We start from the raw sequence: 25,002 nt of genomic DNA on the forward strand, positions 1-25,002 counted from the left end.
CACAAGATCAATGCCTCATCTCGCGTTTCCTTTTGCGAGTGGAGCATTTCTCAGTTTACCACATCAGAAGTGTCACACACTCCTTTCGTGTAAACGCGTCACCTGGACTGCCTTCAATCCGGTTTAAATTCCTGGGCACTTATTATAAGAGGATGTATCTGAGGCTGAAGATAACTATTTGAATTTGTGCCACGTTTGTTTGGCTGCTGTTTCGGATACAACGGGCAAAGGGATCAGCTTCCTGCATTCAAACCATCCAGCCCAGCACAGTATCCCCCCTCCCCACCCCACCCCACCCACCCCCAGCCTGGGACCCCCACCCCCAGCCTGGGACCCCCACCCCCAGCCTGGGACCCCCACCCCAGCCTGGGACCCCCACCCCCAGCCTGGGACCCCCACCCCCAGCCTGGGACCCCCACCCCCAGCCTGGGACCCCCACCCCCAGCCTGGGACCCCCACCCCCAGCCTGGGACTTAAAGGGTCATCGGGATTCTGCAGTAGACAATTCTGAATCAATGCAATGATGGATCGGAACCTCTTCTCATCGGTTGGAGTGCTTTGCTTTTTCGGGTCGCTCATCAGTGTGTGGAGTTTGCCAGGTACTTGTTCCTTTCAAATAACTCTGGAGCGTTTAAAGTAGAATTATAGTATGGTGCTAACGATGGTGCTTGACTGGCTTCATGCTCTACATATAAATATTACATATATATATATAATCAGTTATGCTGTATATTTGGTGTGATGCTCTATATTGGGGTAACGCTGCTGAGATTCCGGTTACCAATGCTGTTTGGATTTCCCTGCAAACATCAGTTAAATCAGCGGCAGCGAAGTTTACTCAAAAGAAAAATAACTTTTAAAAGGTTTTAAACTTTCTGGCGGCGGCTGTAACTTCGTGCAGTGGAGAATATCTAAATAGGGACAGTGGGGAGACCCAGATCCGTGGATTGCTGAGAGGAGTGGAGGTTTTCTGTGGTTGACAGAAGGAATATTGGAAGGATATAGTAGTTATATAGAATATAGCTCCTGCAAACCATCCTACAATAATCACAACTGAGAGACTCATTTAGAGAGAGGTCAGTTCTGCTCCCGAAGCTGTAAGAGTGAAAGAGACACATTTTATTCCTGTTTGAATTTCCCGATCGTCGGTCGGTTCTCAGTTAAAAAGAGGAATGAGAAAAAATAAAAATGATCATTTTTAAAAATTGGTCAGTCGATCTATGACTGTTTGTGGGACACTGTTATGCGCAATTGGCTTGTTGGGTTTCAGCCACGAAATGCAGTCAATTCACTTTATAATATATTCTGTGAAGCGCTTTGAGACGTCTCGGAGATGTGATAAGGTGCTATATCAAATATATCAAATGCAAGGATGGGATTGAGTGACCAGTTTATTTTTTACATTTATTTTTAAGGAATTATTACCCCCGGAAAAGCGGTCCACCAGTATATTCTGTGAAGTTCTTGGAGACGTTTTGAAGACGTGATAAGGCGCTGTATCAAATGCAAGGCATATTATTCAGGATTATTATTGTAGAGAGGAGCACACCGTTGGGATCAGTCACTTTAATGAGCTGGATAATCTCTTTGTTCTGATGCTCTCACACTTGAAGTGATTGTTTTTATAAGGAAGAATTATTTTGCTAATTACTAGCAATATAATAATAATCCCTGCGTTTGATATAGCTCCTTACTCCTACTTACTGGTAGATAAGCAGAGGAGCGTGTGTGGAGTAAGGAAACTGCCTAACGTTTCACCCTGCCAGGGAATCAATCCCAGGTCTTTTTGCTTGCGAGGCGAGTGCTCTAACCACTACACTCCAGGACTAAACATCTCTAATCTTGTGGTCCTTGCCCTTTCTAAGTCAGACTCTATAGTAGAACATTGTTTGGTGGTGTAGCACTTTCTGGTATATTCAGTTGTGCTCTTTTATCCTGTGGGTTAAATGAATAGCCGAGTTTATGTGTGGTGGTGGGATGGAAGAACTATGTAATGCAAGTACGATGGCTTTTAGATGCTTTAAAGTTTTTGCAAAGATGTTTAGAAACTTTCCTGTCCTCTCTACCTTTCCTGCGACAAATACAACCTGAAAATTCAATCAAGTAATTCCACTGTTGTGTGTCTGTGTGTGTTGGGGAGGGGGGGAGGAGGCAGTAAATTATTCAGTTCAGTCATTGAATGGATTTCATGTTATATTTACTGTAAATTCTTTCTTTCACAGCAAATGGGACTGAATTTAACACATGGATTGACTTAAGCTCACAAGCTGTGGAATTTGGAGAGTTTGTGAAGATTAATTGCAGTACAACTTGTGGAAGGCCTGAACCATTTATACAATTTGAACTAAAAGAAAAACCAAAAAATATAATTGGTGGTCCAACTTGGAAGGCGTTTTCTTACTCAAGTGTCCAGTTTTGGGATAACCCCATCATATGTTTGGTAACTTGTGGATCTAACGCATCTTTCACATCTCTAGTTTTACCTGTGTACAGTAAGTAAGAACATCTTGTTTTAATGTTTGAATGAAGATACAAAACAAAGAGGTCGACAGCAGATAGATACATCTCCAGATTTCAGAAAGTTCTGGTGCTGCAGATTGCTTGAGCTAACATGAGATTGAAGGAAGTTGGCTTGCACTTAGTGGCTTGCACACAGTGAGGTCCTTACTTCAGCCAGGATAATTGAGAGATATAAGTGAGAGATATAAAGTAAAAATGAGGCAATTCTCTGCCAGGATGGAGAGGAAATTGGAGGTAATATTAAGCGAGTCTTACATGTGGGCACTGTGAGTACAAACCCAAATTCTTCCACTCTTACTGCAGTGTGTGGGTTCACAAGAGTGTCACGTCCTGAGTCACCTATGCTAATAATCTTCAGCTTTCCATATAGGCAATATATCAACACTGAATCAGCTCAGGGAATTTTCTAGGAATTGGTTGAGCAATTTTTGAGGGTGTTTGATCACAGTAGGCTTTGCAACATCAGTTCCTGCACACAGCGAATGCTCATTAACCTGATGACCTGGAAGTTGCCTATTCTTTAGTGTTGGAAGCTGGACAGCATTATTTGCTTGTTTGCAGTAAACGAGCAACACTGACAGGCAAGTATTCCGTATTATAACCATGGTTGGGATTTCTTCAATCCCTACCACCGTGTCCTAACAAGACTCTACAATGCTAGTTACTGGCTGCATGTAAAGCTCAACACGAGAAGAGACCAAATGCAGTATGAGAAGTGAAACTCACCCAATTTTATTTTGTTTATTTGGTGAGCATGGTTAGGCTCCACCGAACTGCTTTCCTTAAGGGAACAAGATTGTCCCCACAGACAACCATTCTCTCCCCCAAGTTCACTGGACCGCAAACCGTCAAAGGATGATAATAATAATCCTTGCATTTGATACAGCGCTTTATCACGTCTTTGAGACGTCTCAAAGCGTTTCACATAATATTCTGTAAAGTGAATTGACTGTATATTTTGTGGGCGAAATGTGGCAGCCAGTTGCGCGCAGTGGTGTCCCACAAATAGTCGTGGATTGAATAACCAATTTTTTTTTAAGGGATCATTAACCCGGAAAAGCGATCCACCAATCGACTAACAACCAGGTTCCTACTTACAGCTAGGTAAACAGAGGCGTGTGTGTGTGGAGTAAGGAAACTCCCAACATTTCACCCTGACATGAATCAAACCCAGGTCCTCTCACTTGCGAGGCGAGTGCTCTAACTACTAAGCTACAGGACCTGATACGTACCAGGTGACCGGATGGCCTCTCTAGCTGGGTAAGCCCAGCCTGAGCCTCGTGACCAACTGCTCGAGCTAATTATGTATTCCAGACTCCCGATGTCCTCCCGATGTGAAAGGCACTATACAAGTGTCATTTCGTGTTATTGTTGTTTCTCTTTGTGAGGGAGGATCAAAGTGCTCAGCTCGGAAGTACTGCAGCACTGATCCTTGTCAGCAAAGGGACACGGGGAGTGAGGGACGAAGGAGGCTCGTGGCAGGAGATCATTCTTTCCTAATGCATTATGGGGAGATTCAGTCAATGCCATATAAACACAAGCAAACCTCAACAGGAGAATTTCCTGGCAGAAGCAAATCCCAAGCAAATCCCGTGAAAAGCACTGAAACTATATTTGATCTTAGCCAAAAGGCAGATCTTAGCTTTAGATACAAGTCCCTGTATGAAACTAGTCCTCAACACCATTCAGTGGCCTTCAGTAGAAATAATGGGAACTGGATTTCTCTTTTTAACAGATCGTGAATTAAACATCACTCAACCTTCTGGAGCGCTGCAAGAGAAGAAGCAATACAGTCTGGAGTGCACTGGCCCCAGAGTCTACCCTAAAGACAGACTGATCCTCAAATGGCTGAAAGGGGACGAGATTCTTCATACAGCATTCACAAACGTTCCTGGTATGCCAGACGAGGATAATAGATTGAGGAACGTTCTCAATATCACTGCAAATAAATCAGACGATGGCCAGAACTACACCTGCGTTGCAGAAATAATCCTGGAGTCTAATAACACCATGCAGATACAAACCTCCTCAGTAACACTGCAGGTCAACTGTAAGTTCCTCTTTAGTCATAAAGTGTGCTCGGAGTCGCGGGTGAAATATATATATATAAGCTGAGAGTTTTATACAGAACTATAATAATAATCCTTGCCTTTGATATAGCGCCTTATCAGGAAGATTTATTTCACAAAGAATTGTTAGAATATGAAATGCCCTGCTACCTGCAGAGGTTGAATCCATAGAATAATAATAATCCTTAGATTCGATACAGCGTCTTCGAGACGTCTCAAAGGGCTTCACAGAGTATACTGTAAATGGAATTGACTGTATATTTTTGTGGACGAAATGTGGCAGCCAATTGCACACAGCAGTGTCCCACAAATAGTCATCCATTGAGTGACCAATTTGTTATTATTTTTTCATTTTATTTTTTGAAGGACTTCTGGTAAAGCGATCCTTCAGTCCACTAACAGCCGGGTTCCTACTTACTTCTGGGTCAACAGGCGTGTGTGTGGAGTAAGGAAATTTGCCCAAATTTCACCCTCCCGGGAATCGAACCCAGGTTCTCTTGCTTGTGAGGCGAGTGATCTAACCATTGGGTTACAAATGTTCCAAAGGTGTTCCACTGTACCATGGACTGCTGTAGCAGCTCAGACACAGAGCTGCAGTAGTGCTTTTTTAGAAAAACGGCAATTCGCCATTCCTTAGTGTGAACCAGCTGTGTATCTGTCTCTTTTCATGTGTAAACCTATTTTTTTTCGATAAACTTACAGATGCTCCAACAGTAGGTATCAATAAAGCAAGCGAAGACTGGGTTGAAGGGAAACCACAGACTGTAAGTTGTGATGTGACAGGAAGCCCAGCTCCCCGGCTAACCTGGACCAAAGATGGGAAACCTCTGAGCCGGGAAAGGACGCTTCATATCCAGTCAGTCCACATGGATGATGCTGGTCTGTACACCTGCACGGCCACCAATAAATATGGATCCACAAACTATTCTCTGAATGTAACCATCATGTGTAAGTAACAGATTTCAGGATATTTAAAAACTGAGGAGATGATTGAGATGAAGATTATTTTCTTATTTTTATCTTCCTATTTTCAAAGCATGTTTTGTTTTGCAGATAAGCCTCGGAACACGACCATATCAAACAATAAAAACAAAACGACACCAGAGTCTCCGATACAAATCAATAACGGTGATAACGTTACATTAACCTGCTTCTCTGAAGCAAATCCATCAGCTAATTTGAGCTGGGAATACCCTCATCAGAGCACAAATGTTAAAGAATATCCCTCTGGAATTCTCTTTATTTCTTACGCAAATTCAGGAAACAGCGGAATTTATAAATGTAGAGCTCATAATCACCATGGAACCGATGTGCAGAAAGTGGAAATCAGTGTCAAAGGTTAGTTTAAAATCTCAACAAAATCTGATTAAATAACGTGAATTTTCAAAAGCGATGTGGCAGTTCTGCTTCCTGTTTTCTTCCGTTTCTTGTTTTATTTTCTTTCTAGAGACAAAGTCCTGTAGCTCAGTGATTAGAGCACTCGCCTCCCTGGGTTCGATTCCCAGGAGGGCAAAACGTTGGGCAAGTTTCCTCACTCTGCACGCCTGTGTTTACCTAGCAGTAAGCAGGAACCAGTTGTTAGTCGATTGACGGATCACTTCCAGGGGTAATAAACCCTTCAAAAAAAATTAAAATAATAATTTGGTCAATCAATCCATGACTGTTTGTTGAACACTGCTGTGTGTAAATGGCTACCACTTTTCGTCCACCCACAGTCAATTTATTTTACATTATACTCTGTGAAGCACTTTGAGCCGTCTCGAAGACGTGACAAGACTCTATATCAAATGCAGAGGATTCTTATTTATTATTAATATATTTATAGAAACTAATATTTTTCTCATCCCTTGTATTATGTTTTTCCTTTTTTTCTCTCACAGATATAACAGGTGTGGTTGCAGGATTTGTAGCGGGTGTCATCACACTTGGAGTTGCAATCGGAGCCGTTGCTTATTACTTGTATCAGAGAGCTCAGAGAAAAGGAAATTACAAAATACAAGATGCAAAGCCCAACAACAATCCACAGATCCCAAATGTAGATACACACCAAGACAATATCCCTCTGAAAGACTCCAAAGCATAAGCCCCCAGCAATGACAATATCTGAATTAAATACCAACAATTATCAACGTTTTTGCCAAAGCTTTTAATACTGAACGTGGGTGATTGCAGCTATGGCACAATGTCCTCGCTGTAAGCCCTGATATCCCACAGTGACTACAGGTTTTGAGCAGAATCTTTGAATCGCTTCCAATTTCACAGTTTTGTTTAAAGATTAAGACTGTGACGCCCAGACTGTAACATATACTGTACTTTTACAAGTGAGACGAGGTGTTAAATGTGTATGTACTGTAGCACTGCATTAAGATTAAGACTGTGATGCCCAGACTGTAACCTATACTGTAATTTTACAAGTGAGACGAGGTGTTAAATGTGTATGTACTGTAGCACTGCATTAATCTGACACTGTTAATAGGAAGGGTTGTAAAATAGAAATTGCGTTACTTCCTGGCAAAAATAATGTAATCCTAACTCTATCTGCCATGACAGCCTGATGGACGGTAAAGATCCTGTGACACTATAGGAAGAGAAGGGAATTTCTCCTGAAGCCCTCAGATAAATTTAGAGTAATTCACTTCATTGCTATTTGGGCCCTGGGTATAAGTGGGCAAACTGCTACAGATGTTTTGGTGTAACAGATGCTATGTCAAATGGAGGGTTTATTATGCAGATAAACACAGGAGCTTATCTGTATGCCCAGCACTGACATTGCACCCCTCAGCAGTACTCCACCGTATCTCACGTTTACCAGCCTAACGCTCAGAACAGTCACATTTTGCAGATGTGATACTGTGTGTAAAGTTGACCGGGTTTTGCTATTTAAAATTGCACAAACACAACTGTTACAGCAACACATAAGTTCAACAAAACATCAACATCCTTAAAATCAACTGAGCTTGGCATCCTTAAAATTGGCTTGGCACGCTAGCATTGGTCTAGATGAGTCCAGTCTGTGTTCGATCGGTATTCTGAAATGGAAATGTATTACACGTCCTGCATTAAAAGAATTTCTGTAGCTAAGCAGTTAGAGCATTAGACTCGCAATCAAACATTGCTTCAGCCTGTATTTCGTGACATACAAGTAATCATTTGAATTCACTCCTTTCCCCACAATTTCACAGTCCTCTCCCAACTTGGAGAATTCTCATCTCGATGTGGAGTCCTATAGTTTAGTGGTTAGAGCGCTTGCCTCACAAGCGAGAGGACCTGGGTTCGAATATTCGGTTACTCACGACTGTTTGTGGGACACCACTATGCACAATTGACGAGTTTCGCCCACAAAGTATAGTCCATTCACTTTACAGTATATTTTGTGAAGGACTTTGAGACGTCTCGAAGATGGGATCAGGCTTGATATCAAATTAAACATTTGTTATTGTAGAATTTAATACCATGAACTTGACCAGGGGAATATCGTCACACATGAGATTTTTTTCAAGGAATAAATCTTCGAGTTATTGGTTCTCATATTTAGTTTGTTTTCCTTTTCAAAGAAGGTGTCTTAGAGGCAAATGAGCTGCCAATTGAGCCAACTAACAAAGACTTGAGTGGTTATAAATGAATAAATATGAATAGCAGTGACACTAAATTTCTGGTCACAGCTGACACACACACTCTCTCTCGGGCAGAGCCTTCATTACAAAAACATTTGCAGCCCAGGAGACAAACAACTCCTGTGCAATTGAGGGACCCGTGTAGAGAAAGGTCAGTTCTGCTCCGAGTTGTGGGCAGTGTGAGAGGGAAAGAACAATTGTTCTTCCTGTTTGAATTTTCCGATCGTCAGTGAGTTCAGTTAAAGAGGGAAGTGAGTTTCTTATCAAAGAGTTACGTAGTGTCACTGTATAAAAACCACCATTTAAAATCATTGTCACACAGACCAAGTCAACCAAACGGATCTGATCGTGAGGGATCTGCAGGATTTGGAGCAGAAATTCCTTGTCGCCCATGGATTTCACACTGAATTCACCTGTTGGGTTTATTTGCATTTGTACGTTACTCCTCGGTGTGGCAGGTAGGCAGCCACGGGTTTCAATTCCTATATCAATACTTTAGAGAATAAATTCATGTTCATAGTTCTTTTCTTCTGCAAAATAATCAGTATTTGTAACGGCTGAAGTTACAGCGTTTCATGTTGTGTTTATTGTCTTTTACTTTCATTTTCAGTTGATCTAGAAATGGTCATAACGGTTGTTTCTGATAATAATAATAATAATAATCCTTGCATTTGATATAGCGCTTTTCACGTCGGGAGGACGTCCCAAAGCGCTTCACAGAACACACTGTAAAGTGATTTGACTGTATATTTGTGGGCGAACACGGCAGCCAATTGCGCACAGCAATGTCCCACAAACAGTCGTAGATTGAAAATGACCAATTTATTATTGTTTTTGGTTTTGGAGGGATTATTATGTAATTGGTGGAAGAGATGTAAAAGATTAACAGGGCTGGGGCTGGGGGAGACGAGAGAGTGGGGCTTGGATGGCAGAATAAGCTTGAAGTGTAGAGGTGATATGGAGGTAGAAACTTCACAGAAGAAGGAGATGTTCTTTCATGTTTATAGTAATCTAATCCTTACATTTGATGCAGCGCTTTTCAGGTCTTCTTGACGTCTCAAACGCTGCACAGAATATACTGTAAAGTGAATGGAAGGCAAAACGGATGGGATTGAATGACCACATTTCACCCACAAAATATACAGTATATTCTGTGAAGCGCTTTGAGACATCTCGAAAATGATAAGGCGCTATAACAAAAAGCAAGGATTATAATCATATCATAGTAATTGTTAGAAAGTGTGGTGACTGCTATGGAGGGTGTTCTGCAAACTTAAAATAAACTGGACTGTAGGGTGTTCCTCATTAAAACACCGTGGTCTTGTGAGACGGCTGCTTTTGCAGTAGTTTTACAGTGTCTGCCCAGTGACAGGATGCGAAAAATTCCACAGGAAATGATTTTGGAGAGAAACAAAATTGTAGTTATTTTTGGCTGCAGCGTTTCACTCACAAAATATACAGTTACTTCACTTTACAGTATATTGTGTGAAGCGCTTTGAGACGTCTCAGACGCGATAAACTCAGCAGTACTCCAAAGCTCGTTCTTGCCAGGGAGAGACACAGGTATATTTCCAAAGCGAGGTGGAACCCTTTCATCAGGTGTGGAGACTCTTTAGCATGGTGATGCGTTTCCATATGTGTCAGTGTCTCAATTACCAGCTCTTTCCTTTCAATAGTTCATATGATTTGTTTCTTTGACAGTGACTGGATTTGAGGTGCAGATTCTCTCAAACCCCCAAGCTGTGGAATACGGACAACTTTGGGAGATGAACTGCACTACAACATGTCCTGAACCACGATTCACAATTGAAGGGAAAGGTGGAGGGACAAAGCCTAATATAACAGAGGGTGAAAATTGGCAACAGTACTCTTATTCAAATGTCTCGCAATGGGACCTAAAGTACCCATGCTACGTGATGTGCAATACAACAGAACGAGAGAGAAGAAGGAAATCACTGTCCCAGTGTACAGTAAGTGAAATCTTGTTGTAAAAAGCTATTTTACTGCAGGAAACAATTAAACCATATAAGAGTATGCAAAACTCCTTGCTTGTCGGCCTCCCCAACTCTTCCCTCCATAGGCTGCAGATTATCCAGAATTCTGCAGCTCGTGTCCTCTCCTGCACCAGGCTCCGTGACTCTATCAACCCCATCTTCACTCGACTTCACTGGCTTCCCATCACACAGAGGATACAGTTTAAGATCCTGATTCTCACCTTCAAATTCCTCCATGGCCTTGCTCCCCCCTATCTCTCCGATCTCATAACCCCCTACCATCCTGCCCGCTCCCTCTGCTCAGTGGGCTCCATTGGCGGGCGAGCGTTCTGCCACCCTGCCTCTACCCTCTGGAACTCCATCTCTCAGGGTCTCTGACTCGCCCCTTCACTTCCCTCCTTCAAGACCCTCCTCTTAGACCGTGCTTTCGATCTCCCTGCTTCCCTCCCTGCCCTTCACCCTCCTCAATCCAGACCCCCAGCTCGGGTCCGAAATTCTATCTGTCCAGCACCTTGGGACGTCCTCCCAACGTAAAGGCGCTATACAAATGTCATTTTGTTATTGTTGTTGTGTATAGATTCAGAAAGTGGCTGGACTCGCGATTGGCCAGGGAACAGGAAAATGGAAGCTACTTGCTGCAGGGAGAAGTCTATTTACCAATGAATATTTGTTCTCCTACAGCTGCAGGAAATATTTAGATATCAAAAGTACTTCTAGACTTTCGTCTTTGAGGATTATTCCGCGTCTCAAACCATGATAAGAATTCAGCTTTGTAATGATCAACATTACAAAAAATGCAAGAAATCACATCTTCAGAAGCTACTGTTTAGGGAATGTTATTGCACTTGATCAGAGACTGTAGAGCTCTTAGATTCAATGTAACGAAGGCACATTGAGTCAATCTCTGCTATAGCGATCTAATTCCCGCTTGAAAGTTTATATAGCTCAGTGGTTAGAGCACTCGCCTCGAAAGTATGAGACCTGGACCAGATTCATGCCCAGACAGGGCAAAACTTTAGGCAAGTTTCGTTACTGTACAGCCTCTGTTTACCTAGTGATAAGTAGGAACCCGGTTGTTAGTCAATTGGCAGATTGCTCTTCCAGGGGTAACAAAATAATTAAAAACAAAATAATAATAAATTGGTCACTTCAATCCACAACTGTTTGAGGGACACTGCCACATTTAGCCCACAAAATATACAATCAATTCATTTCACAGTATATCCTGTGAAGCGCTTTGAGACGTCTCGAAGACGTCAAAGTACTGACACTGGTTGTTTGAGTGACAAAATGAGAACTGGATTTCTCTTCTAACAGATCGTGAATTAAACATCACTCAACCTCCTGGAGCGCTGCAAGAGAAGAAGCAATACAGTCTGGAGTGCACTGGCCCCAGAGTCTACCCTAAAGACAGACTGATCCTCAAATGGCTGAAAGGGAACGAGATTCTTCATACAGCATTCACAAACGTTCCTGGTTTGCCAGACGACGATAATAGATTGAGGAACGTTCTCAATATCACTGCAAATAAATCAGACGATGGCCAGAACTACACCTGCGTTGCAGAAATAGTCCTGGAGTCTAATAACACCATGCAGATACAAACCTCCTCAATAACACTGCAGGTCAACTGTAAGTTCCTCTTTAGTCATAAAGTGTGCTCGGAGTCGCGGGTGAAATATATATAAGCTGAGAGTTTTATATTGAACTATAATGGGTGTTTATGCCAAGGACGCAGTCTGTGTAGGCGTTTCACTGTCTCTTTTGAACGGTAAGGAATTTTATCACAAGAGACGCTGAAGGACAGCACACGCCATGTAGACGGATTGGGTAAATGGTCACATGTGTAACGTAAGGTTAAATAAGTGAACCTGTGTTATAATGGGGTTCCACTGACCATGGGCTGCTGTAGGAGCTTAGATTTCTGAGTTACAACAGAGAACAGGCAATTCGCCATTCCTTAGTGTGAACCAGCTGTGTATCTGTCTCTTCTCATCTGTAAACCTTAAACCTTTTTTTGATAAACTTACAGATGCTCCAACAGTAGATATCAATAAAGCAAGCGAAGACTGGGTTGAAGGGAAACCACAGACTGTAAGTTGTGATGTGACAGGAAGCCCAGCTCCCCGGCTAACCTGGACCAAAGATGGGAAACATCTGAGCCGGGAAAAGACGCTTCATATCCAGTCAGTCCACATGGATGATGCTGGTCTGTACACCTGCACGGCCACCAATAAATATGGATCCACAAACTCTTCTCTGAATGTAACCATCATGTGTAAGTAACAGATTTCAGGATATTTAAAAACTGAGGAGATGAAGAGAAAATGTTTCCTTTGATGAAGTGAGATGAAGATTATTTTCTAATCTTCCTATTTTCAAAGCCTGTTTTGTTATGCGGATAAGCTCGGGACATAGAGCTACAACAGTGCTTCTGAGAAAAGACAATTCACCATTTCTCCAGCTGTGTATCTGTCGCTTCTGGTCTGTAAAACCTTGAACGTTTCGTTCTGTAAACCTTAATATTTTATTTTAATAAACTTACAGATGCTCCAACAGTAGGTATCAATAAATCAAGCGAAGACTGGGTTGAAGGGAAACCACAGACTGTAAGTTGTGATGTGACAGGAAGCCCAGCTCCCCGGCTAACCTGGACCAAAGATGGGAAACCTCTGAGCCGGGAAAAGACGCTTCATATCCAGTCAGTCCACATGGATGATGCTGGTCTGTACACCTGCACGGCCACCAATAAATATGGATCCACAAACTATTCTCTGAATGTAACCATCATGTGTACGTAACAGATTTCAGGATATTTAAAAACTGAGGAGATGATTGAGATGAAGATTATTTTCTTATTTTTATCTTCCTATTTTCAAAGCATGTTTTGTTTTGCAGATAAGCCTCGGAACACGACCATATCAAACAATAAAAACAAAACGACACCAGAGTCTCCGATACAAATCAATAACGGTGATAACGTTACATTAACCTGCTTCTCTGAAGCAAATCCATCAGCTAATTTGAGCTGGGAATACCCTCATCAGAGCACAAATGTTAAAGAATATCCCTCTGGAATTCTCTTTATTTCTTACGCAAATTCAGGAAACAGCGGAATTTATAAATGTAGAGCTCATAATCACCATGGAACCGATGTGCAGAAAGTGGAAATCAGTGTCAAAGGTTAGTTTAAAATCTCAGCAAAAACTGATTAAATAACATGAATTTTCAGAATCGATGTGGCAGTTCTGCTTCCTGTTTTCTTCCGTTTCTTGTTTTATTTTCCTTCTGGAGACTCTGGAGTCCTGTACCTTAGTTAGAGCACTCGCCTCGCAAGCGAGAGGCCCTGGGTTCGATTCCCGGGAGGGTAAAACATTGGGCAAGTTTCCTCACTCTGCACGCCTGTGTTTACCTAGCAGTAAGCAGGAACCAGTTGTTAGTCGATTGGCAGATCGCTGTTCCAGGGTAATAAACCCTTCAAAAAAAAATGTAAAATAATAATTTGGTCAATCAATCCATGACTGTTTGTTAAACACTGCTGTGTGTAAATGGCTACCACTTTTCGTCCACCCACAGTCAATTCATTGTACAGTATATTCTGTGAAGCGCTTTGAGACGTCTCGAAGACGTGATAAGACACTCTATCAAATGTAAGGATATTATTTATTACATTTATGGAAACTATTATTTTTCTCATCCCTTGTATTATGTCTTTCTTTTTTTCTCTCACAGATAGAACCTGTATGATTATAGGAATTGTAGCGGGTGTCATCATACTTGGAGCAATCGGAGTCGGTGTTTGTTACTTGTGTCGGAGATAATAATACTAATTACAAGATGCAAAGCCCAACAACAATCCACAGAACCCAAAAGTAGATGCACACCAAGACAATATCCCTCTAAAAGACTCCAAACCAGCCCCCAGCAATGACAATATCTGAATTAAATACCAACAATTAAGGGGGAAACCATGAAAAAAATAAAGCTTTTGCCAAAGCTTTTAATACTGAACGTGGGTTATTGCAGCTATGGCACAATCCCACAGTGACTACAGGTTTTGAGCAGAATCTTTGAATCGCTTCCAATTTCACAGTTTTTGTTTAAAGATTAAGACTATGATGCCCAGACTGTAACATATACTGTACTTTTACAAGTGTAACCGTCATTGAGACGAGGTGTTAAATGTGTATGTACTGTAGCACTGCATTAATCTGACACTGTTAATAGGAAGGGTTGTAAAATAGAAATTGCGTTACTTCCTGGCAAAAATGATGTAATCCTAACTCTATCTGCCATGACAGCCTGATGGACGGTAAAGATCCTGTGACACTATAGGAAGAGAAGGGAATTTCTCCTGAAGCCCTCAGATAAATTTAGAGTAATTCACTTCATTGCTATTTGGGCCCTGGGTATAAGTGGGCAAACTGCTACAGATGTTTTGGTGTAACAGATGCTATGTCAAATGGAGGGTTTATTATGCAGATAAACACAGGAGCTTATCTGTATGCCCAGCACTGACATTGCACCCCTCAGCAGTACTCCACCGTATCTCACGTTTACCAGCCTAACGCTCAGAACAGTCACATTTTGCAGATGTGATACTGTGTGTAAAGTTGACCGGGTTTTGCTATTTAAAATTGCACAAACACAACTGTTAAAGCAACACATAAGTTCAACAAAACATCAACATCCTTAAAATCAACTGAGCTTGGCATCCTTAAAATTGGCTTGGTACGCTAGCATTGGTCTAGATGAGTCCAGTCCGTGTTTGATCAGTACTGTCCTTCCAGATTTTGATTGAAGATTTCTTGATCCATGACTTAATAAATGCGGCAGCCAATTGCATACAAAGTGTCCCACAAACAGTTGTGGATTGAGTCACCAAATTATTATTATTATTATTATTTTGAATCTGTTACACATGATGGTTACATTCAGAGAATCGTTTGTGGATCCATTGTGGCCTTCAGCCCCGAACTGCCTTCCTCACTCCCTTCGCCTCGCTCCATCTCTTCGCATTTTTAGGTCTCTGCTGAAGACCTTTTCAACCGCCCCTTTGGTCACCTTCCACCCCTCCCCCTGGCTCGGTCCCGGGATCCGTTACTGTAAAGTGCTCTGAGATGCGTCCGGTGTCGAGGGCGCTAAATAAATCCAACTTCTTGTTGTTGTTAACCCACATCTGCGCCAAGACCTGCTCCGCCTTCCCCCACCTTCGCAACGTCACCCACACCGAGCCCCTCGACCCTATCACCCCATCCTCGCCCGACTCCACTGGCTTCCCATCACACAGAGGATACAGTTCAAGATCCTGGTCCTCTAGGGTCTTGCTTCCCTCCCTACCATCCTGCTCGCTCCCTCCGCGCAGCGGTCTCGGGCCTGCCTCACAGCCCCCACCTCGCTCACCCCACTATCGGCGGGCGGGCCTTCTGCCACTCTGCCCCCACCCTCTGGAACTCCATCCTCTGCCTCACCCCCTCCTTCAAGACCCATTTCAAGACCCTCCTCTTCGACCATAATTTCAATCTCCCCGTTTCCCGCCCTGCCCTCCACTCTCCCCGACCCCCAGTTCGGGTCCGAAACTCTGACTGTCCAGTGCTTTGGGACTTCCTCCCGACGTGAAAGGCGCTGTACAAATGTCATTCGTTGTTATTATAATAATAATCCTTGCATTTGATATAGCGCTTTTCACGTCGGGAGGACGTCCCAAAGCGCTTCACAGAACACACTGTAAAGTGAATTGACTGTATATTTGTGGGCGAACGCGGCAGCCAATTGCGCACAGCAATGTCCCGCAAACAGTCGTAGATTGAAAATGACCAATTTATTGTTTTGTTTTGGAGGGATTATTATTAGGCTCTGTGTGGAGTAAGGAAACTTGCCCAAGGTTTCGCCCTCTGCCTGGGATTGAACTCAGGTCTCTCACTTGCAAAGCGAGTGCTCTAACCACTGAGCTACAGGACTCCAATTTGAGAATATTATCTCACATGAGATATTTTTTCAAGGAATAGACGATCTAGTTATTGGTTCTCATATTTAGTTTATTTTCTTAATATTTATTAAGGTGTCTTAATATTTATAATAATCCTTGCATTTGACATAGCGCCTTATCACGTCTGTGAGGCGTCTCAAAGCGCTTCGTCTTGGAGGCAAGTGAGCTGCCAATTGAGCCAGGCTAGCAAAGACTTGAGTGGTTATAAATAAATAAATCTAAATAGCAGTGAGGTCAAATTTCTGGAAATAACTCTTACACACACTCTCTCGGACAGATCCTTCATTGCAAACACATTTGCAGCCTATGAGACAAAAAAATTGTTGCGTAATTGAGGCGCTCGTGTAGAGAAAGGTCAGTTCTGCTCCGAGCTGTGGGCAGTGTGTGAGAGGGAAAGTACAGATTTTGCAGCTGGAATTTCCCGATCAACAGTTAGTTCAGTTTTAATTTCCTACAAGTGGAGTGAGTTTCTTATCAAAGGGTTACGTAGCGTCACTGTATAAAACCCACCATTTAAAATCATTGTCACACAGACCAAGTCAACCAAACGGATCTGATCGTGAGGGATCTGCAGGATTTGGAGCAGGAATTCCTTGTCGCCCATGGATTTCACACTGAATTCACCTGTTGGGTTTATTTGCATTTGTACGTTACTCCTCGGTGTGGCAGGTAGGCAGCCACGGGTTTCAATTCCTATATCAATACTTTAGAGAATAAATTCATGTTCATAGTTCTTCTCTTCTGCAAAATAATCAGTATTTGTAACGGCCGAAGTTACAGCGTTTCATGTTGTGTTTATTGTCTTTTACTTCCATTTTCAGTTGATCTGGAAATGGTCATAGCGGTTGTTTCTGATGTAAATGGTGGAAGAGATGTAAAAGATTAACAGGGCTGGGGGCTGGGGCTGGGGGCTAGGCTGGGGGCTGGGGCTGGGGGCTGGGGGCTGGGCTGGGGCTAGGCTGGGGGCTGGGGCTGGGGGCTGGGGGGGCTGGGCTGGGGGGGCTGGGGCTGGGCTGGGGCTGGGGGCTAGGCTGGGGGCTGGGGCTGGGCTGGGGCTGGCTGGGGGCTGGGGCTGGGCTGGGGGCTGGGGCTGGGGGCTGGGGCTGGGCTGGGGCTGGGCTGGGGGCTGGCTGGGGCTGGGCTGGGGGCTGGGGGGCTGGGGCTGGGGCTGAGGCTGGGGCTGGGGGCTGGGGCTGGGGGCTGGGGCTGGGCTGGGGCTGGGGGCTGGGGCTGGGCTGGGGCTGGGGCTGGGGCTGGGGCTGGGGCTGGGGCTGGGGCTGGGGGCTGGGCTGGGCTGGGGGCTGGGCTGGGGGCTGGGCTGGGCTGGGGCTGGGGCTGGGGCTGGGGCTGGGCTGGGGGCTGGGGCTGGGGCTGGGCTGGGGGCTGGGGCTGGGCTGGGCTGGGCTGGGGGCTGGGGCTGGGCTGGGGGCTGGGGCTGGGGGCTGGGCTGGGCTGGGGCTGGGGCTGGGGCTGGGCTGGGCTGGGGCTGGGGGCTGGGCTGGGGCTGGGGCTGGGGGCTGGGGCTGGCTGGGGCTGGGGGCTGGGCTGGGGGCTGGGCTGGGGCTGGGGGCTGGGCTGGGGCTGGGGGCTGGGGGCTGGGCTGGGGCTGGGGGCTGGGGCTGGGGCTGGGGCTGGGGGAGACGAGAGAGTGGGGCTTGGAAGGCAGAATAAGCTTGAAGTGTAGAGGTGATATGGAGGTAGAAGAGGGAGATGTTCTTTCATGTTTATAGTATGGTATTCTGAAGTGGTAAAGGGAAATCCTGTAGTTAAGTGGTTGGGGACTACCCTCGCAATCAAACATTGCTTCAGCATGTAATTAGTTCATTTGAATTCACTCCTTTCCCCACAATTTCTCTCATTCTGGAAAGGCTTTTCATTTTCATGTGGAGTCCTGTCGTAGTTAGAGCGCTCGCCTTGCAAGGAAGAGGACCTTGGTTCGATTTCTGGCCAGGGAGAAGTTGGGCAAGTTTTCTTATTCCACAAGCCTCTGTTTACCTCGCAGTAATTAAGTAGGAACCTGGTTGCTCGTCAAATGGTGGGGGTAATAATCCCTTCAAAAAAATTATAAATCGGTCACTCAATCCAAGACTGTTTGTGGGACACTGTTGTGTGCAATTGGCTGCACTGTTTCACTCATTTACAGTTAATTTGCTTTACAGTATATTTTGTGAAGCGCTTTGAGACATCTCAAAGATGTGATAAACTCAGCAGGTACTCCAAAGCTCGCTCTTGCCAATCTGTGTATCATACTTTCCTGTTTTAGGTAAGCAGGGTGAGTCCCTCCGGGGAGAGAGTGTGCACTCAATCCAGACACGGGTATATTTCCAAAGCTAGGGGGAACCCTCTCATCAGGTGTGGAGACTCTTCAGCATGGTGATGCGTTTCCGTATGTGTCAGATGCCCGGCTGAGCAAATAAACATTAGCTGCTGACAAAGGAAATTATTTTGATAAGAAGCCGGTTTGTTATCATGTTCTGAAGCGCCTCATTATCTCAGAACATCTCAATTACCAGCTCTTTCCTTTCAATAGTTCAAATGATTTGTTTCTTTGACAGTGACTGGATTTGAGGTGCAGATTCTCTCAAACCCCCAAGCTGTGGAATACGGACAATTTTGGGAGATGAACTGCACTACAACATGTCCTGAACCACGATTCACAATTGAAGGGAAAGGTGGAGGGACAAAGCCTAATATAACAGAGGGTGAAAATTGGCAACAGTACACTTATTCAAATGTCTCGCAATGGGACCTAAAGTACCCATGCTACGTGATGTGCAATACAACAGGAACGAGAGAGAAGGCGGAAATCACTGTCCCAGTGTACAGTAAGTGAAACATCTTGTTGTAAAAAGCTATTTTACTGCGGGAAACAATTAACTATATCAGAGTGTACAGATTCAGAAAGTGGTGGTGTAGAGCAGTCTGGCGGTTGGCCACGGAACAGGGAAAATGCACGATTCTTGCTTCAGGGAGAAGTCTATTTACCAATGTATTTTTTTTCTCCTCCAGCTACAGGAAAGATATAGATATCAAAAAAATTCTAGACTTTTGCCTTTGAGGATTATTCCGTGTCTCAGAAAAGCTGCTTCAAAGAGTAATTTATTCAGTCCCATTGACTTGTCTTTTTCCAATACCATTCAAGTTGCTGCTTTTTTTAGATATCCATCTAGTTTCCGCTTGAATGTTTATATAGCTCAGTGCACTCGCCTTTAAAGCATGAGATCTGGGTTTGATTCATGCCGAGGCAGGACAAAACTTTAGGCAAGTTTCCTTACTTCACAGCTTCTGTTTACCTATCGGTTGTTAGTCGATTGGCAGATTGCTTTTCCAGGGGTAATAATTCCTTCAAAACAAAATAGTAATAAATTGGTCACTTCAATCCACAACTGTTTGTTGGACACTCCTGTGTGCAATTCGTTGATGCATTTCGCCCACAAAATATACAGTCAATTCACTTCACAGTATATTCTGTGAAGTGATTTGAGTCTCAAAGACGCCAAAAGGTGCTGTATCAAATCCAAGAATTATTATTATTACATGGATTGAACCACTGCACATAGCAGGGCATTCCATATTCTGACTGTTCTTTGTGAAGTAAATCCTCCTGATCTCTACAATGATGTCTCTCAATTGTTGCTCACTGACCAGTGAAAATAATTTCTCCTGGGCTACTCCATCAAAACCCTGATAAGTTGAAAGACCTTATGGAATGCTCTGCCCTGCTGTTCCCCTCTTCTCATACTATAGTGTGGGGCTTCCTGTACTGTATTACATTCACATCAACAAGGATTTCCTCACAATTCATCAGATTTCTAGTTTTGGGATCTTGGAACAATGCAGATAAAATCTCTGACTATGACCTGTACCTGTACCCAACAAGAACATAAGAACACAAGAAATGCTAAGACGAAAAAAAGACCAAGGTCCACCCAGTTCACCTTCCACCTTCCTGGCGATCGCATGCACATATGTCCCGAACAACCTATGTACTGTACCCCATAATGTTATTTCCTAGAGGTCACTGACCTACAAAGAGCATTTGTGATTCATGCAGTGTGTGTGTCTGTGTGATTGGCTGGTAAAGCACTGACACCGGTTGTTTGAGTGACATAATGGGAACTGGATTTCTCTTCAAACAGTTCGTGAATTAAACATCACTCAACCTCCTGGAGCGCTGCAAGAGAAGAAGCAATACAGTCTGGAGTGCACTGGCCCCAGAGTCTACCCTAAAGACAGACTGATCCTCAAATGGCTGAAAGGGAACGAGATTCTTCATACAGCATTCACAAACGTTTCTGGTTTACCAGACGAGGATAATAGATTGAGGAACGTTCTCAATATCACTGCAAATAAATCAGACGATGGCCAGAACTACACCTGCGTTGCAGAAATAATCCTGGAGTCTAATGACACCATGCAGATACAAACCTCCTCAGTAACACTGCAGGTCAACTGTAAGTTCCTCTTTGGTCATAAAGTGTGCTCGGAGCCGCGGGTGAAATATATATAAGCTGAGAGTTTTATATTGAACTATAATGGGTGTTTATGCCAAGGACGCAGTCTGTGTAGGCGTTTCACTGTCGCTTTTGAACGGTAAGGAATTTTATCACAAGAGACGCTGAAGGACAGCACACGCCATGTAGACGGATTGGTTAAATGGTCACATGTGTAACGTAAGGTTAAATAAATGAACCTGTGTTATAATGGGGTTCCACTGACCATGGGCTGCTGTAGGAGCTTAGATTTCTGACAGAGTTTCAACAGAGAACAGGCAATTCACCATTCCTTAGTGTGAACCAGCTGTGTATCTGTCTCTTCTCATCTGTAAACCTTAATCGTTTTTTTGATAAACTTACAGATGCTCCAACAGTAGATATCAATAAAGCAAGCGAAGACTGGGTTGAAGGGAAACCACAGACTGTAAGTTGTGATGTGACAGGAAGCCCAGCTCCCCGGCTAACCTGGACCAAAGATGGGAAACCTCTGAGCCGGGAAAAGACGCTTCATATCCAGTCAGTCCACATGGATGATGCTGGTCTGTACACCTGCACGGCCACCAATAAATATGGATCCACAAACTTTTCTCTGAATGTAACCATCATGTGTAAGTAACAGATTTCAGGATATTTAAAAACTGAGGAGATGAAGAGAAAATGTTTCCTTTGATGAAGTGAGATGAAGATTATTTTCTAATCTTCCTATTTTCAAAGCCTGTTTTGTTATGCGGATAAGCTCGGGACATAGAGCTACAACAGTGCTTCTGAGAAAAGACAATTCACCATTTCTCCAGCTGTGTATCTGTCGCTTCTGGTCTGTAAAACTTTGAACGTTTCGTTCTGTAAACCTTAAATATTTATTTTGATAAATTTACAGATGCTCCAACAGTAGGTATCAATAAAGCAAGCGAAGACTGGGTTGAAGGGAAACCACAGACTGTAAGTTGTGATGTGACAGGAAGCCCAGCTCCCCGGCTAACCTGGACCAAAGATGGGAAACCTCTGAGCCGGGAAAAGACGCTTCATATCCAGTCAGTCCACATGGATGATGCTGGTCTGTACACCTGCACGGCCACCAATAAATATGGATCCACAAACTCTTCTCTGAATGTAACCATCATGTGTAAGTAACAGATTTCAGGATATTTAAAAACTGAGGAGATGAAGAGAAAATGTTTCCTTTGATGAAGTGAGATGAAGATTATTTTCATCTTCCTATTTTCAAAGCCTGTTTTGTTATGCGGATAAGCTCGGGACATAGAGCTACAACAGTGCTTCTGAGAAAAGACAATTCACCATTTCTCCAGCTGTGTATCTGTCGCTTCTGGTCTGTAAAACCTTGAACGTTTCGTTCTGTAAACCTTAATATTTTATTTTAATAAACTTACAGATGCTCCAACAGTAGATATCAATAAAGCAAGCGAAGACTGGGTTGAAGGGAAACCACAGACTGTAAGTTGTGATGTGACAGGAAGCCCAGCTCCCCGGCTAACCTGGACCAAAGATGGGAAACCTCTGAGCCGGGAAAGGACGCTTCATATCCAGTCAGTCCACATGGATGATGCTGGTCTGTACACCTGCACGGCCACCAATAAATATGGATCCACAAACTATTCTCTGAATGTAACCATCATGTGTAAGTAACAGATTTCAGGATATTTAAAAACTGAGGAGATGATTGAGATGAAGATTATTTTCTTATTTTTATCTTCCTATTTTCAAAGCATGTTTTGTTTTGCAGATAAGCCTCGGAACACGACCATATCAATCAATAAAACCAAAAGGACACCAGAGTCTCCGATACAAATCAATAACGGTGATAACGTTACATTAACCTGCTTCTCTGAAGCAAATCCATCAGCTAATTTGAGCTGGGAATACCCTCATCAGAGCACAAATGTTAAAGAATATCCCTCTGGAATTCTCTTTATTTCTTACGCAAATTCAGGAAACAGCGGAATTTATAAATGTAGAGCTCATAATCACCATGGAACCGATGTGCAGAAAGTGGAAATCAGCGTCAAAGGTTAGTTTAAAATCTCAACAAAATCTGATTAAGTAACTTTCAGAAGCGATGTGGCAGTTTCTTCTATTTTCTTGTTTTATTTCCCTTCTTAAAAGAGCGCTCCTGCCATTCCCGAGCCAGCAGCTAAAATGTCCTGAGCCTATGGCACTGCTGTTCTCTGAAGCATTGTTGGTGGCAGACAAGTTAGCCTGGCTCAGCGTCAGGACCTGGAAGTCAGACAAGTCACTGGGAACAGCTTCTGGTAACCCTGCAAGCCAAAGCCCTCAAGGCTATTCCTCACTGGATGAGCGGTGGATCCTGCCTGCAATGCTCTCAACTGCAAGCTGTACAGTTTTATCTGGTTAAACTCCAGCTCACTCTTTGGTGATGGGGTTCCACATGTCTCAAACACCCGGTTGACCAAAAAATGTCAGCTCGACTGAGATAATTGGTCTCAGACAACCACTGTAGTGAGGTCCATTCAGGGACTGATTTCTCCTCAGCCTTGAATTAGCAAATCACTCTGTGCCTTCCCTGTCCTTGTGCACCGCTGGTTTGGCTAATTTTGGAAACTCTAATTGCTGTCATGCTCTATTGTTTATTATTATTATTATTATTGCACTTGTAGACAGTGGAATGATTGACTGGGTTATCCTTAGTATTTGTTGATGAAGGAATGGTTCTGAATCCATTGGCTAATATTAATCAACAGGGGAAATATACAGAAAACGGTGACAAATTGAGAGCAGCCAGTGTCTTGCAAAAAGTAGTTTTGTTGGACTGTTGACTTACATACATGGAATAAATTATATTTCTCATATTTAGGAGGTAACAAATGCTTCTTATGATATGCGGTTAATGGCTACAATTACATAAATCATTCCATGTAAAAATATTGGAATATTAAAAAATATTTTCCTTTTCTTCCTCCAGATATGACATGGTGTGGTATTATTGCAGGAATTGTAGCAGCATTTTTCGCAGCAGGGCTCATTATAATTGGAATCATTCTCTATGTGCGTTTCATCTCTATGAGACAAGGAAAATACATCCTGCAAAATGCAAAGCCCAACAACAACTCACAGATCCCAAATGGAATCTCACATCAAGAAGATATCCCTTTATGTTCTTTAAACGACTCCACACCATAAGCGACAAGGAATGACGAAATCTGAATTAAATGTCAACAATTCTGGAGAAAACATGAAAAATATCAAAGCTTTTGCTAAAGAATTTTACTGCTGATCGTGGGTGACTGCAGCTACGGCACATTGTCCTCACTGTAAGAACCACATGTCCCGCAAGTACTACACTTTTTCAGGGGAACCTTTGAATTGCTTCCATTTTCCCAGTATTTGTTTAAAGATTAAGGTTATGACGCCCAAACTGTAACATATACTGTACTTTTACAAGTGTCACCATTATTGAGACAGTGTTTTTAAATGAGTATATACTGTAGTACTTCATTCATTAACGGTTGTAAGTAGAAATTGTGTTACCTTCTGGCAAACATGAAGTGACAATTTCATCAGCGCTGGATCACAATTGTAGTTCTCAAACACATGTAATTATATTTTATAAAATGCTAAATTGACTATCAGTGTCGGTTACAAGCCTTTTTAATGTCTTCATCGCTTGAGGTCCACTTACTAATAATATGCTCGCAAAAATATGATTGCAGTATTATTTGGGTGGGTAATTTTCAAAACCTAATCTCATTCATGAATTTCACCTTGTCCTTATCACATCAAAATATTTCAGGTTCCTTTGGAGGGTAGGAACAGATATCAGTTTGGCTCAGTGGACAGCACACTTACCTCTGCGTTCAAGACTCTGGTTGGATCTTTGAACTCTCAGTCCGATTTGGGGTGGGCCGTCCGGGGGGACATGGAGCAGGCCAGAGCCTGCTGAGCGGGAGAGCGGACAGGTTGATAAAGGTTTACCAGGTCGGAGAGGTAGGAGGGGACAAGCCCATGGAGGCAAGTTAAGGTAAAGCTGCGCAGCTTGATGGATGTTAAACATCCCATGAGTATAGGAAAAGAGAAGGGGATTTCTCTCAAAATGCTTCAGATAAATTGGTCATTCACTTCATTGCTAAGCATTTCACATTTGAGGTGAAAGACACTATATAAGTGGAAATGTCTGTACTATTCGATATCATCAACTTGACCAGTGTAATATTGTCTTACATGATACTTCTACCAAATGCTGAGAGAGGTGTGTGAGCCTGATTGGAGGGAAATCCTCCGAAATGAATAAAGATGTTTTTTTCAAGGAGTAAATTGTTTGTTTATTATTTCTTACAGTGTGTATTC

General features: G+C 43.2%; 1 protein-coding gene across 1 annotated transcript in view; it reads left to right on the forward strand.

The window, feature by feature from the left end:
• Window positions 1-467: 467 nt before the first annotated feature.
• Window positions 468-25,002, forward strand: part of LOC103187563 (hemicentin-1-like) — a 40,475-nt gene continuing 15,940 nt past the window's right edge. Inside the window, exons 1-9 of the mRNA XM_042344601.1 lie at window positions 468-599; window positions 2,223-2,492; window positions 4,256-4,570; window positions 5,292-5,537; window positions 12,230-12,475; window positions 12,745-12,990; window positions 21,045-21,290; window positions 21,560-21,805; window positions 22,073-22,318. Coding sequence (XP_042200535.1) covers window positions 524-599; window positions 2,223-2,492; window positions 4,256-4,570; window positions 5,292-5,537; window positions 12,230-12,475; window positions 12,745-12,990; window positions 21,045-21,290; window positions 21,560-21,805; window positions 22,073-22,318 — 2,137 coding nt within the window. The 5' untranslated portion in view covers window positions 468-523. The remainder of the gene's footprint in view (window positions 600-2,222; window positions 2,493-4,255; window positions 4,571-5,291; window positions 5,538-12,229; window positions 12,476-12,744; window positions 12,991-21,044; window positions 21,291-21,559; window positions 21,806-22,072; window positions 22,319-25,002) is intronic.

This window comes from Callorhinchus milii, unplaced genomic scaffold (assembly GCF_018977255.1).
Source record: "Callorhinchus milii isolate IMCB2004 unplaced genomic scaffold, IMCB_Cmil_1.0 Scaffold29, whole genome shotgun sequence".
Taxonomy (NCBI): domain Eukaryota; kingdom Metazoa; phylum Chordata; class Chondrichthyes; order Chimaeriformes; family Callorhinchidae; genus Callorhinchus; species Callorhinchus milii.